General features: G+C 39.7%; 1 protein-coding gene across 7 annotated transcripts in view; it reads left to right on the top strand.

Annotated features, from left to right (window-relative positions):
* ubr3 (ubiquitin protein ligase E3 component n-recognin 3) overlaps positions 1-13,277 on the top strand; it is a 125,934-nt gene that overhangs the window by 83,051 nt on the left and 29,606 nt on the right. For all 7 annotated transcript variants that reach the window (XR_013816914.1, XM_079822063.1, XM_079822064.1 and 4 more), the window contains one exon: positions 4,016-4,101. Coding sequence is in view for 6 of the 7 variants with exons in the window: in XM_079822063.1 (XP_079678189.1) it covers positions 4,016-4,101 (86 nt within the window). In the remaining variant the exon portion in view is untranslated. The remainder of the gene's footprint in view (positions 1-4,015; positions 4,102-13,277) is intronic.

Below are 13,277 nucleotides of genomic sequence, written 5' to 3'. Positions count from 1 at the left end.
AATCTAAACGACGGTGGGGGCGGTGTCGCGGTGGTTAAGTGATGTAACCAGTGTTATGCCTGAACACCGGTAACACAGACTATCACAGCAAGCCTATTACCTGTTATTATCAATCTAAATGAATCTACTGTGAAATATAGGAGCGTAGGGCGTAACAGACCTGTGTGTTCCGCTTCTCCAGATTCCTGCCTTTATTACAGAGAAGAATATGTTCAGCCCCTCCCTCCGAAGAAAAAAAATGGTAATCAGACCAGCCCTAGAAATTGGTCAACCCATCTTCTCTATTGCGGCTACACTTTTGTGACGTTGCCTTGCTCTACACAGTCATGAAAGCATATTGTTTGCATGCGTTTTTAAGCATTGTGGTGATTATAAACTGTTGAAGCGCAGTAAGCAGCAAAAAATAATAATTTAGTATATGCGCACTGTCAGAGTAAAGGCTGATTTATACTTCTGCGTCGGACCTACGCCGTATCCTCTACGCTGCGAGTTACGCGTTGGTTTTCATTTATACTTCTGCATTGTGTCCGTGTCAATGTGCAATTACACAAGGAACATTTTAAAATTCCACTCTTATTAAATGTACAATTGTTCTTCTATAGTATCATACTGAACTAAAAGGAGCGCTCTTTACTTGTTTTCTGTGTAATCCAGTCACAATTTGAAGACTTTTCAACAACTTCTCCTTTTCTGAAAAGGCTGGTGTGGATTGTTACTTTTAAAAAAATTATTTTATGTATTATAGGAGCCTATTTGATGATGGGTACGTTTTACTTTAGATCATCGCTTGTTTTGCGTGCAGCTCTCACGTGTAGCCAAAAACATGGGGAATGGTACTACATGTATCGTCATTAATGTCGTTATCGCAATAAATAACAGAAAATATCATGATAAATTAAGTCCATATCGCCCATCCCTATTCTCCTGGTCTCCACGTCAGCTCTGTTTGATGTGATATCTGTGGTTTATAACAGTGAATTCTGCACCAAACGCTTCCCACTAGGTCTTACATTAGCGATGTTATTAAAGGGTTAGTTCACCCAAAAATGAAAATTCTGTTATTAATTACTTACCCTCATGTCGTTCGACTCCCGTAAGACCTCCGTTCATCTTCAGAACACAAATGAAGATATTTTAGTTGAAATCTGATGGCTCTGAAAGGCCTCCATTGGCACAATGCACGGTTCACTCTCAAGACCCTTAAAAGGTACTAAAGACGTCGTTACAAAGTCCATCTCACTACAGTGGTTCTAAAATAACTTTATGAATCGGCGAGAATAGTTTTTGTGCGCAAAAAAACCCTAAATAACGACTTATATAGTGATGACGATTTCAAAACAAGGCATCATGAAGCTTCGAAGCGTTATGAATCAGCGAGTCGATTCAGCGGTTTGAATCGCCAAATTTCAGCAGTTTGACACGCGATCCGAATCATGATTCGACTCACTGATTCATAACGCTTCGAAGCTTCATGATGCCTTGTTTTGAAATCGTCATCACTATATAAGTCGGTATTTAGGGTTTTTTTGCGCACAAAAACTATTCTCGCCGATTCATAGTTATTTTAGAACCACTGTAATGAGATGGACTTTGTAACGACGTCTTTAGTACCTTTTAAGGGTCTTGAGAGTGAACCGTGCATTGTGTCAATGGAGGCCTTTCAGAGCCATCAGATTTCAACTAAAATATCTTCATTTCTGTTCCGAAGATGAACGGAGGTCTTACGGGTGTCGAACGACATGAGGGTACGTAATTAATGACAGAATTTCCATTTTTGGGTGAACTAACCCTTTAATACTGTGGTGAATTCAAACGCTTTCTCTCTGGATCTCCCAGCGCTGTGTAGTTAAGGTGTCGCGTGATCGAGATTGGCCCGTGTATGAGCTCGCGCTGCGATGTCTATTATTGCTCCGAGCTGATAAACGGTCCGCGCAGCACAGCTCAAATGAGTAGCGCGGTTCCTTTGCGCTTTCATTTGCCGTTCGATGTTTCTCATATCTAACAGAAATGGCAGCTCTTATCAGTTGGGCACCGCAGTGGTTGCACCAGTGCGACCTCTAACCAAATTCAGTCGCACCAGCAGGAAAACAGGTCGCAAAATGCGTATGTTTTTGTTTGTTCGTTCTTTGATCGTTTTTTTTATCTTTTGTTCTGTTTTTGTGTTTATTTTACAGTTTGTGGTGATTTGTTCATTCTTTTTTTTCTGGTTTTGTCTGTCTCCCTGCATCTGATGGTCATACTGGATGACGGTCTGTTGACGTCATCTCAACAGTTCAGTGATTCTATGCGTGTCCACCTGCTCCCACTCCAGTATCTTTAGTTGTGTCCTGTCTTTAGCAGGATGATAATTCTCAGGCCATTAGCCCCTCCACACCCCTCCTTCTGTCTGTCTGCGTCTCTGAGCAGTGATCTCACGCTCACTCACTTATCAGCGTCTGCCAGGTGGATCCACGCGCCAGTGCATTATCTATGTGAAATTGCCTGTTTCTTTCCCCTTTCTTCTCCCCACTCCCTTTCTTCTCTTCCAGGAGGCTTTTAAGATTTTGCTAAGTGCCTGTAAGACATGGCATGTGCGCTGTTCATTTAAAACACTTGATTGTAGTGCACACAGGTTGCAGTGGATTTTCGGTTTTCATCTTGTAATAATGAAGGAGATGCACATCTCAGATTCATCTGTTTTTTGTGTATGAGGGGCATCATGTTTGATTCTTCACATACTAATCTCAGTTATTGTGTTAAAGTGTTTCTCCTGTTAAGGTCAGAACGGCAAAAGGATAGAAAGCTAAAAAATAAATGTGAATGCTAAAAAATTGAGTTACACTGGCTACGTTTATATGCACACCTTTTGTTTCAATCGGAATGAATTCATTCTGACTGATGAATCTGACGGTCGTGTTTACATGAACACTAAATAAAGTGAGCTGGTTGATGTGCACGTTTATATGACAATCTTCATCAAATCAGAATTGATTTTTTTGACATCTGCACACATATAGTTTCCAGCTGTTTGCTCATACTATTCCATTACATTGCTGCTTTTCCTTGTTTTAAAGAGCAGACTTAATATTTAGCTATTTATCTAACAACAAAGTAAAACAATAAGAGATTATATTAATCTCTATAATACGTTAAAAGCCACAGAAAACAGTTTAGATTTAAAATCAGTTGAGCAGTTCTAACACACAGTTGAAGGCTATAAAGCCTGATCCCCTCTGAGTTTTTGGCCCAATCCCATTTCTACCCCTTACCCCTTCCCTTTCTCCTATCCCTTCGTTTTTCGCATTCACGTGAAGCGGTAGGGGTGTCTCGATTCTTTTCTGGCTTGAGTGAAATGGGTAAGGGGAATGGCCTCACTCATACGCCTTGCCTCTCTGTTTCAAGGGGTAAGGGATAGGCGAAATAGAATTTTCGGATTGGGCCTTAGTCTTGCCCTAGGAATGGTCAGCAGCCTCTGATCAGAAGATCCTAGGGAATGCGATGGGTTGTGTATGGACAAAAGGCTTGAAAGAATCTGAGGGTGCAAAAAAAATCTAAATATTGAGAAAATTGCCTTTAAAGTTGAAGATGAAGTCCTTAGCAATGCATATTAACAATAATAATACATTCTTGATATATTTACGGTAGGAAATTTACAAAATATCTTCATGGAGTCTTTACTTAATACCCTGATGATTTTTGGAATTTTTTTTTGATAATTTTGACCCAATGTATTGTTTGCTATTGCCACAAATATACCCGTGCGACTTATGACTGGTTTTGTGGTCCAGGGTCAAATTTATGAAAACCTATAATACGGTTTTATAAGGCCTTTTAAAAGGATAGGTCCAGCTCAAAAATCCAATTTGATGAGTCATGTTTTCATGCTTTTTTCCCTATACCTATATAATGCATTATATTAGGACTCAGTTAAAATTTTACTGGATCGTTTGACCTGTAGATAATTTCCCGCAGAGCTGCTTTAGTCCACATGTTGTTTAACACTCTCTTTCGCTCTCTGTCTCTCTCTCCCTCCCAGGACAAATCTGGAGTTAGAGTTGGTTCACCGCGGGGGGAATCTGTGCAGTGGGGGGGCCAGTGCTGCCGCCAAACGCTCCTGTCTCAGTGAGTGTCTCTCTTTTTCTCTTTTTGTTTTCTCTTTTTTTTACGTTTATAGATTATCAGTATACAAATTGAGTGACAAAATGTCAAAATTAATATTAATGTATAGTAACAGCTTTTTTAGTGAATAATGCAGATTTAGGCTGTTCACACTTGTAGTTAAATTCCTTTGCTGCTTCTGGTTCATTTTAGTCCTCTTTCATCAAACACCAAACCTAAAGATAAAAGGGAAAAAGATATGTTCACAACCTGATTGGACAGCCTTTATAGATTTATAATTTGTGACGGAACATCCAAAACATCTGCTGAGGAGAAGCAGTTCTAATGCCTGTATCACTGTACTTAAAAAAATTATACCGGTTTTATAGCCTGACAAGCCAGAGCCACATCAAGATGTTGGGTCTGGGAACACACTATTGGCAGGGCTCAATCCGAGGGGCGGGATAAACGGTTGTCTTTCAAATTCCCTCTGCACACAATAGGATAGCGCTACAACCAACCAGAGTAACGAAGAAGGTGAAGCGGAGCTAGTTGATAGTTAAACTTTCGCCGTATCCGGTCGGCAAAACTCTGAACACATCTTCCTTTCTTAAGAATGACTTCAGTGCCGTTCTTTGTTCTTTTCTCAAAGAAAAGCTTAACTCCAAGTCTTCCAGAGTCGCGACCAAAGCCGATTCGAAAGGCCGCTGTTCACCAGCTTCTTTGTTTACAAGTAGCACCTGGAACCACCGTAACTCTGCCGTCATTATGTTAATCCCGCCCACCGACTCTATACACGATATGATTGGCCTGACCAGAGTTGGGTTTTTCCAGCTCGCAAGCCAACGGAGAGTTACTAGACACCCTGGCTTTATTAAATTATATTTGCTGCTGCTAGGGTGCGTCTAGATTTCTAGGCTACCGGTTTCGTGGTATATGACGATAACCACATTTTCTACTGATTGAGAGGGGAAATACTGCAGTAGATTGACTAGAATGCCATATTTTATTGTCATGATGAATGAATATTGTAGAAAAATGTCACACTAGAATTAATACAGGTTTGCAAAGCCCCACAAAATGATGCTCTGGGGAGGAGACAACCAATAAAACAGACTACACACTCATTACACACATATGAATATTAAAATATGACCGTGGAGAGAAAAAAAACAGAGTTGAGGGCATGTTAAGCATTTTAAAAATCTAACCCTATATAACAACAAACTGCCAAAACGAGGGAAAAACGCGGAACAACATTTTAAAAAAGTCGAATAATATTTTGAATACATTTTAGAGCACTACAGTCTCTGAACAAATGACACACGTCAGTTTAACACAGACAGACAGTTACTTTTGCCCATTCTTCTTTAAATTGTCAGTCTACACATCATTGTCTTCGGTGTATCAGAATAATACCTTGTGTCACTGCGTTCATGATCAGACTTACAGCTGTAGTATCAGTGTCCTCATTTGCATATATATTTCATTTGAAGAAGACGTGATTTAAATATGTGCGCATACACGCTGCTGGTTCATGTTTAGAGCACTAGAGTATATGAAATTTGTCCATTAAAAACTTAAACACGTTCGCTCCAGTCTGTGTCTGATCTATATGATCCATGTGGTGAGCGTTGTTAAATGCAGAAATCGCTGTCCTGTACGCGCCATGTGTTGTTTAAAATCTCCACTGTAATGCGATCTCTGCTGTGTCCTCGCTACAGTGCAACAGTAAAAAGGGACCTCTCTCAAACAGTCGCAAGGTGCCGCCTTCCGAACGTTATTTAAGCGGCATATTATTGTGGTATATTAAAAATGAATGTCATAAATAAATAAATAAATAAATACTTTCAGTATGAACCAGTATACCGCCCAGCACTACCCTGTACCGAACTGTAATGGACAAAATCGTGTATCCTTGAGAATTCTGTCCTTTTTAGGGTTCCCAAATCCAAGTCAGCATTGTTAATTGAAAATTTTCACTTAATGTTTTTGTGAATTGAGGAAACATGAATTAATTAAATTACAGCAGTTTTGTGCATGTTTCATTTGCTATTCTGCATACTGTATGTCAGGCACACTGCTTATCATTAGTCGTGGCCTAATGGTTTGAGATTCAGACTGGTAACCCGAAACTTGCAGGTTCGAGACTCCATACTGACAGGAAACGACTGAGGTGCCCTTAAAGGGTTACTCCAGCAATTAGCATTAAGCTTTGTATCAGTAGAAACCCGGTAGTATGTTCTAATTATGGTACTCCCCCCCCCCCCTCATGTCCCCCTGAGACGAGAGAATTATGCATTTTATTTCTGGAAGAAAAATCCTCTGACACAAATATCATCATTTTGCCAGAGGCTAGAGACTACAGCCAGTAGAAGGAGTTAGTTCTGCATGTTTTTAACCCGCCCATAGGGGGTGGGATCTCACTAACAGAATGTAAATGAGCACGGCCGCTCGGCCTCGGGTATTAATAACGGAGCGGTGCGGAGCAAAGTGAGTGTTTCAACTTTTCAATGAATTCCTATGAAAGTTAAGCTTCCAAAGGCATGATCTGAAAACTTTCCCAACTGGACACGCGTCGTGAATGATGCCGCGCTTACCTGTGCTCAGCTCTTCACTCTCGTGATGAATGAAATCTGACTCCTGCTGCGTCTGTGACGGGACTTTCGTTCGGCTCTCTCACACTTTATTGAAAAGACACGTTCAGTTTTTAATTGTAGTGTCTGTTCTCTAACTGAACTAAATGATTTTCTTACTATGAAAATCAAAACGACGGTGGGGGCGGTGCCACGGTGGGCAAGTGATAACCAGTGGCCGTGGCTTTGGGAGTGGCCTCGTTGGGCAGCGAAGCAAGTGCATTCTGGGAGTTGTTGTCTTCCATCCACATGAGACAAATACATTTTCGGTCTTTTCTCAGTCTAGAAGGCACCAAATTCAAAAATAATTTCACATTTCTACTACATAAATGACCCAGTTTAAATACACATTCATCTTCCCAGCGCTGAAGTGCCCCTTTTAGCAAGGCACCTAACCCCCAATCGCTCCCCGGGTGCTACAGCGGAAAAATTACTGCCCACTGCTCCGAACTGTGTTCTTGAACGGGTGAAATGTAGAGCACAATTTCCGAGTATGGGACACCATACTTGGCTACACGTCATGTCACTTAAAAAAAAAAAAATGTAGATGTGACGTTGACCTTCAATGTGTCAGCCACTGGTCCTGAACTTATTACAGTTTAATTATCTGGAGTAATTTGAAGTTCACTGTCTTCAATTCAGTGTTCAAGGACACAAAGAGTTCATTGATAGGGCCATAAGGGGATTACCTTGTAGTTACTAGCCTTGAACCTGGACCACCACACGACGCCACCCCAAATTAAATTTCCCTGGTTGTCCATGTGACAAGTGGACTAGTGTCCATGATTCAAATGGGAGCGGGCGGTTCTAATTCTTCAGGAATGGCATTCTTCTGGGATGATGCACTGTGGATGATATATTCGTATGCTGATGTACTGGACACAAGGAGAATGTCGAGACTTTGGATTTCTGCAGTCAAGACCAGTCAATCGACACACATCCACACACTGGCTCTGTGTAAATGTGTGTGTGCAGCCTTTGAGCTGTTATGAAAAAATCCAGACACTCAGGCACAGCTGAAGAGATTTCACACTCCAGCAAAGCAGCCATTTTCTGAGCTACATTAAACACACGTCCATAGAGAGGGCCGGATTTACTCAGTCTCAGTACATTAGAGCTCAGCAAGAAAACAGAAAGTATGGACAAAGAAAGAGAATGTGAGTGGCTCTTGTCTGTGCAAATGCCATCGCCATTTTACTTGGGTTTTGTGAGTGGTTGCTAATAGGAATGTCCTGATCAAGTTTTCAACCAATCCGAGTAATTATATATTGAGTATCTACTGATACAGAGTCCCGATCCTAGTGCTTGTATTTTCTTAGTGCTTGGTGCACACTTCAAGTACAGGGATGTGCAAAGATTTCCTTAGAGGCTCGAATGTAAGGGGGCATCTATCACTATAGAAAAATTCCAATATAACAATTACTGCAGCAATTATATGTATAGGCCTATCTTATTACACACACACAATGCAGTTAAAAAGTTTTGGATCGGTAAGATTTTTACTTCTTTTAAAAGAAGTCTCGTGCTCAAAACTGCATTTATTTGATTAAGAATACAAGACAAACTATCAATTATCAATGTTGAAAACCGTTATGTAAACATTTTCTGGATTCTTTGATGAATAAAAAGTAAATAGAAAGCTTTTATAACATATACACTAACACTACTGTTGAAAAGTTTTTTTTTTCTGTGTGAAAAATGTATCCTTTTATTCAGCAAGGATGCATTAAATTGATTAAAAGTGACACTAAAGACATTTATAATGTTACAAAATAAAGGTGTGATGAATTGAGAAATCATCTTTCCCTTGAGCTTTTGATATATAAAAGGTCATGGTAATGTAAGAATATCCTGCAAGTTTCAAAGCTGTAAACTTCCTTGTTAATCAAAGAAAAGCTTTTATTGACACCAGACCCAGCAAATGCTCGATCTCAGAATGTGCCAGGCTGTGATGTCAGAGTGTAGTGAAACAAGAACGCCTGATTCTGTAGCCCCGCCCATCGATTATAGGCCTACGTGGAGCTAAACTGGATCGAACCATAGACCGTAAAAATATATGGACGACGCGACTTCATTGACTTCCGCTGACCATAGTTGAAGCTTTCATAGGCCCGCTCACGGCGCTGACATCTCGGGACCGGAGTTGCGCAGTAGAGAGCAGGAAGTAGAGGCGCGATTATCAAGAGCCTGCCCACACTCTCACAGATGCAGAACAATTAATTATGTTGGTGTGAAATAAACAGTTATGGAAATGTAGAAATTCAAGCTAAAGCTCCAATCTCCTCCCAAAAATCCCGAAAAAAGTCTGTTAGTGCCTCAGTGACAAGTTCACTCAGAGAAGCCGTCAATCTCAGCTGTCAATCATGACGTCACACCCCCTGTTTTTATAGCATCAAATAACTCACTAAAACTAAACTTATTTAAAAAACGAACACTTGAAATGAAATCATCGTAATAAAAACTGCCTAAAATGACAGAAACCATCTTTAGGAAACAATTATTTGAAGTGTAATTGAATTGTTTAGTGTGTCTCGCGTCCATTCTAATACATGGAGAGGCGGGGTTTATGAGCTATACTGGGACCAGCCACCGGGGGGCGATCGAGGCGCGGAAGCTTCAGTTTCTGACAGGAGCGCTGCAGGCTTGGATCGAACGTCCAAGCAATAAACATGCCGCATAAACTTCATTCAGATTCCAATATTATGAATGCATGGATGAACTTTATTTTTAATGAATATCCAGCTCACGTGGGGAAGACTTTGCACGTTTTTTCCTTAATTTCACCGCGGATTTGTTTGTAAACAAGAGACTGGATTTGCAGACAGGATGAGATTACATGAATGAATGAAGCAACACACTAATGTGAGTAAAAAAATTTTTTATATGTGACAGTATTGCATTGTTACAGACCGTTTGATATCTATTGATTATGTGTACGTGTGTAACTGAACATTAGCGCGCTGTCACAGGCTGGAGAATCCTTTATTTGTGGTGTTGGTTCATTGCGATTCGTGATCAGACTCGGACATGTATGGGCCAGGGTTCGCAAAGCCCAATGTCCCGGGGCTAATGTGTTTTCCAGACGGGCTACAAAAATTTATAACTGGCCTGCCGACGGGCTATCTTAAATAGTGAAATAACATTCTTTTCTTGATGTGCGTTGTTCACTCTCTTGACTGATATTTGAAGGAAAAATACAATCGCGGAAGTTGTGATCATGCTGATTTGTCTGACTCTGCAGTGAGGTAGGTGTGTGTGTGTAAGTGTTGCGGTTAGCGGTTATATTCACAGATCGGGAGGGCCAAGTAATAAAAAAAAACGTTCCAATTAATTGCGGGTGGATGAGAGATAAATCATTGTGTTTGTTTGACAAAGACATTTTGCGAACCCTGCTGTGGGCGAATCATTCTAGTTGCTGTTTCCCCACACGCTTTCAAAACAATGCCTCGTGTGTACTAACGGGGGATCAGAAGTTCATTATAATATGCAAAGCTTATCCAATCATAGCAGTGGGTGTTTAGTCTTCAGTGTGACGCCCATAAAAACGAGTGTTCCATGAGAGAGGCTCAAAACCATGGCAGAAAATAGCCTATTACTTATTCATTATGTTTTTGAATGTAAAAAACCATGGAAACGTTATAAGTTGACCTCAGACTCAGACAACAGTATAATTTTTTTTAAAAAGCCAGTTCATGACACCTTTAAAAAAATGTCAAATAAATTTTTTTGAACTTTGTTCATCAAAGAATCCTGGCCAAAATTGTTCACAACTGTTTGTGTGTGTTTCAGTGAAGTAGCGTGTTAATATAACATTGATTTAACTGATTGTAGTTCACATGCACGGTTTGAACGCACACCTGCCAGCCAATCAGAATCAAGTATTCAGACAGACCTTGGTAAAAAGAGAAATATCGCACTTGTTTGAAAATGTCCATGGAACTGTACAGAGCGTTTTACTTAACAAAGCTTAAAAGTTCCGGTTATTGATTTGTTCAGATGAAAGTGGCTTGTATTATGGAGAATTTGAGTGTCATTTGATGTTATTTTTTTTCTCTGGATGTAAGTGTAGAGTGTCCAGTCGAACACCCGAGTGTCTTTCTCGCTCGTGTTTTATGTCTGTGTGTGATTGATTGGCATGTGAGGAGGGCTGAGTGTGCACACTGTAATCACAGGTGGGTGGAGACACAAGATCGATATGGAGCCGGAGAGTGTGTGAGGATAGGGGCTGGAGAGACGGATGTGAACGAGGAATAGAGCGAAGCGGAGATCTCCGTTTCAGCTGTCAGGCTACATGATGAAGAGATTGGGAAATGGATGGAGGAACAGAATACATATCTGAAGATCTCTCACATTTCCATGTGCCGTCTGAGGTTTAGAGGGCATTCACAAACATTTTTGCAATAGAGCAAAATGCAAACAAATGTTTAACATGTTGCTAGTTGCTTGAGACATTAGGAAAGGAGACGGGACAGTCGTAAAAAGAATGGAAGATCCTTCAATACCCGTCTTTATGTTTGAGTAATTTATGATAGTTTTACTGTTGAATGAACCAGCCTGAAAATGTGTTTTTGAGACTCCCAAAGTTGTCATCAAGATGGTGAGCTGATAACTTTGTAGTTATTCATAAATTAGTGATTTTTTTTTTTTTTTAAATAAAAAGTTGTGGTCGTTATACTAACATTCAAAAGCTCAGATTTTCCAATGTTTTTGAAAGGATCTCTTATGCTCACCCAAGGCTATGTTTATTTGATGCAGAGAAATATAGGGGAAACAGTCACATTTAGGGCTGGGTAAGAAATATGGATTTCTCATTTTTAATCGATTCTCATTTTTATGAACCGATATAGATTGTTTAATCCCAAGAATCGATTAGTTATCCTGTTTTCAGTTGCTGAATGAATGTAGCGCGTATCCTGTCCAATAAATCAGTTATCTTTTTGCTTTGTTACTATTGATATGAAACAAAGTCTCAGATTTCAAATTACGTCCATTTTATTACGAAATTCAAAAGCATACTGTTTTGGCGCTGTGGTGTGCGATCGCTCTGGCGAAGCTCAAGAGAAGCGGCACATTAACTGATCAACTCCTCCGCTTTAATACCAGTCACAGCGCGAAATAAACATGAATGAACATCTGAAGTGTGTTAAAAGATACAGTACAACTTACCGAAATCCGTATCATGTCACATGGAATCGCTCAATCAGTGTTTCAACGTCAGTTTAACAGCTTGTAAACAAATATCATGTAACGTCACATTTACCTCAGGAAAAACATTCAGTGACCATGAACTCAATAGTCAGCTAGAAACATTAACTCTAGAGAGGAACATTTTGCTAACTATATGCACCATATTACATATTCATTTTAATAATGTTCTTCAATATTTAATGCATGTTTGATTTAATCTGGCAAGTTATGACGGCCACCATTTAAAAAAAAAACATAATTGAGTGTAATTTTTACCTTCAATATTAGGCTACAACTGACTCCCAGTTTACAGCATTAGTTGAGAGATTTGTTTTCCTTGAGAAAGTTTGCCATGTGTTGTACCTGATATATATCCAAAATAATGAATATTGAATCGATTTATATTCCTCTGATGTCAAAGCTGAATATTCAGCATCATTACTCCAGTCTTCAGTGTCACATGATCCTTCAGAAATCATTCTAATTTGCTGCTTACGAAACATTTCTTGTTATTATCAATGTTGAAAACAGTTGTGCTGCTTAATATTTTTGTGGAAACCGTGATGTATTTCAGTATTATTTTTTAAATAGAAAGCTCAAGGGAACCACATTTATTTGAAATAGAAATCTTTTGTAACATTATAAATCAATTTAATGCATCCTTCCTGAATCCTTTCTTATCTTTTGAACCCCAAATTTTTGAACAGAAGTGATTTTGAACTTGACACGCGTTGCTCATGGTGTGAGACACTGGCTGTAGCATCACACCTCACTGTTTTTTCAAAGACATCTGTTGATGCGAATATAAATGGACACACTTCACTTCACACTTCAAACAATAGTGCAGACTTAACGCAAAAGCGCTCTCCTGTGTAAACGTTCCTCCCTCTGCTGTAACTGTGAGAAGGGTTTTGTTGAAAATTTCATTTCACACTCAATCAACCAATAGGTTTTCTAAGCAGTTCTCTCAAATTTTCATTAAACGTGCTTTAAGAAAGAAGGGATAAAATGATCCCCTCACTCAGTCGCCTATAGGTGGTGCTATTGCTCTATCATGAGTCTGTAGATGAGCCTGCTTCGTGAATGTTGCTGGTGTTTTGTTTCTGGTAATAATACACATCTGGCTTCCTGTCTACACAGAATCCTGTAAAAGCAGACGGAGACTGAGGCAGACGTCACATCTTTTGTTGCGTATCAGAGGAGAAACAGTTAGTAGTTAAAGGCTGAAATAGTGTAAATGTCAGTTATTATTTGACTAAATCACATGACGTTGCAGCAGTCACCTACGCTAGATGGACTGCTCACAGAAGTAGGTTAATGAACTTCCATTTTTCGAGTGAATGATGAGTGTGTGCGGCCAGTTTAAGTTTCAGTCTG

Source organism: Gobio gobio (assembly GCF_949357685.1).
Source record: "Gobio gobio genome assembly, chromosome: 7".
Taxonomy (NCBI): domain Eukaryota; kingdom Metazoa; phylum Chordata; class Actinopteri; order Cypriniformes; family Gobionidae; genus Gobio; species Gobio gobio.
The sequence above is the reverse complement of the archived record's forward strand: the minus strand, read 5'-3'. Positions and strand labels throughout refer to the sequence as shown.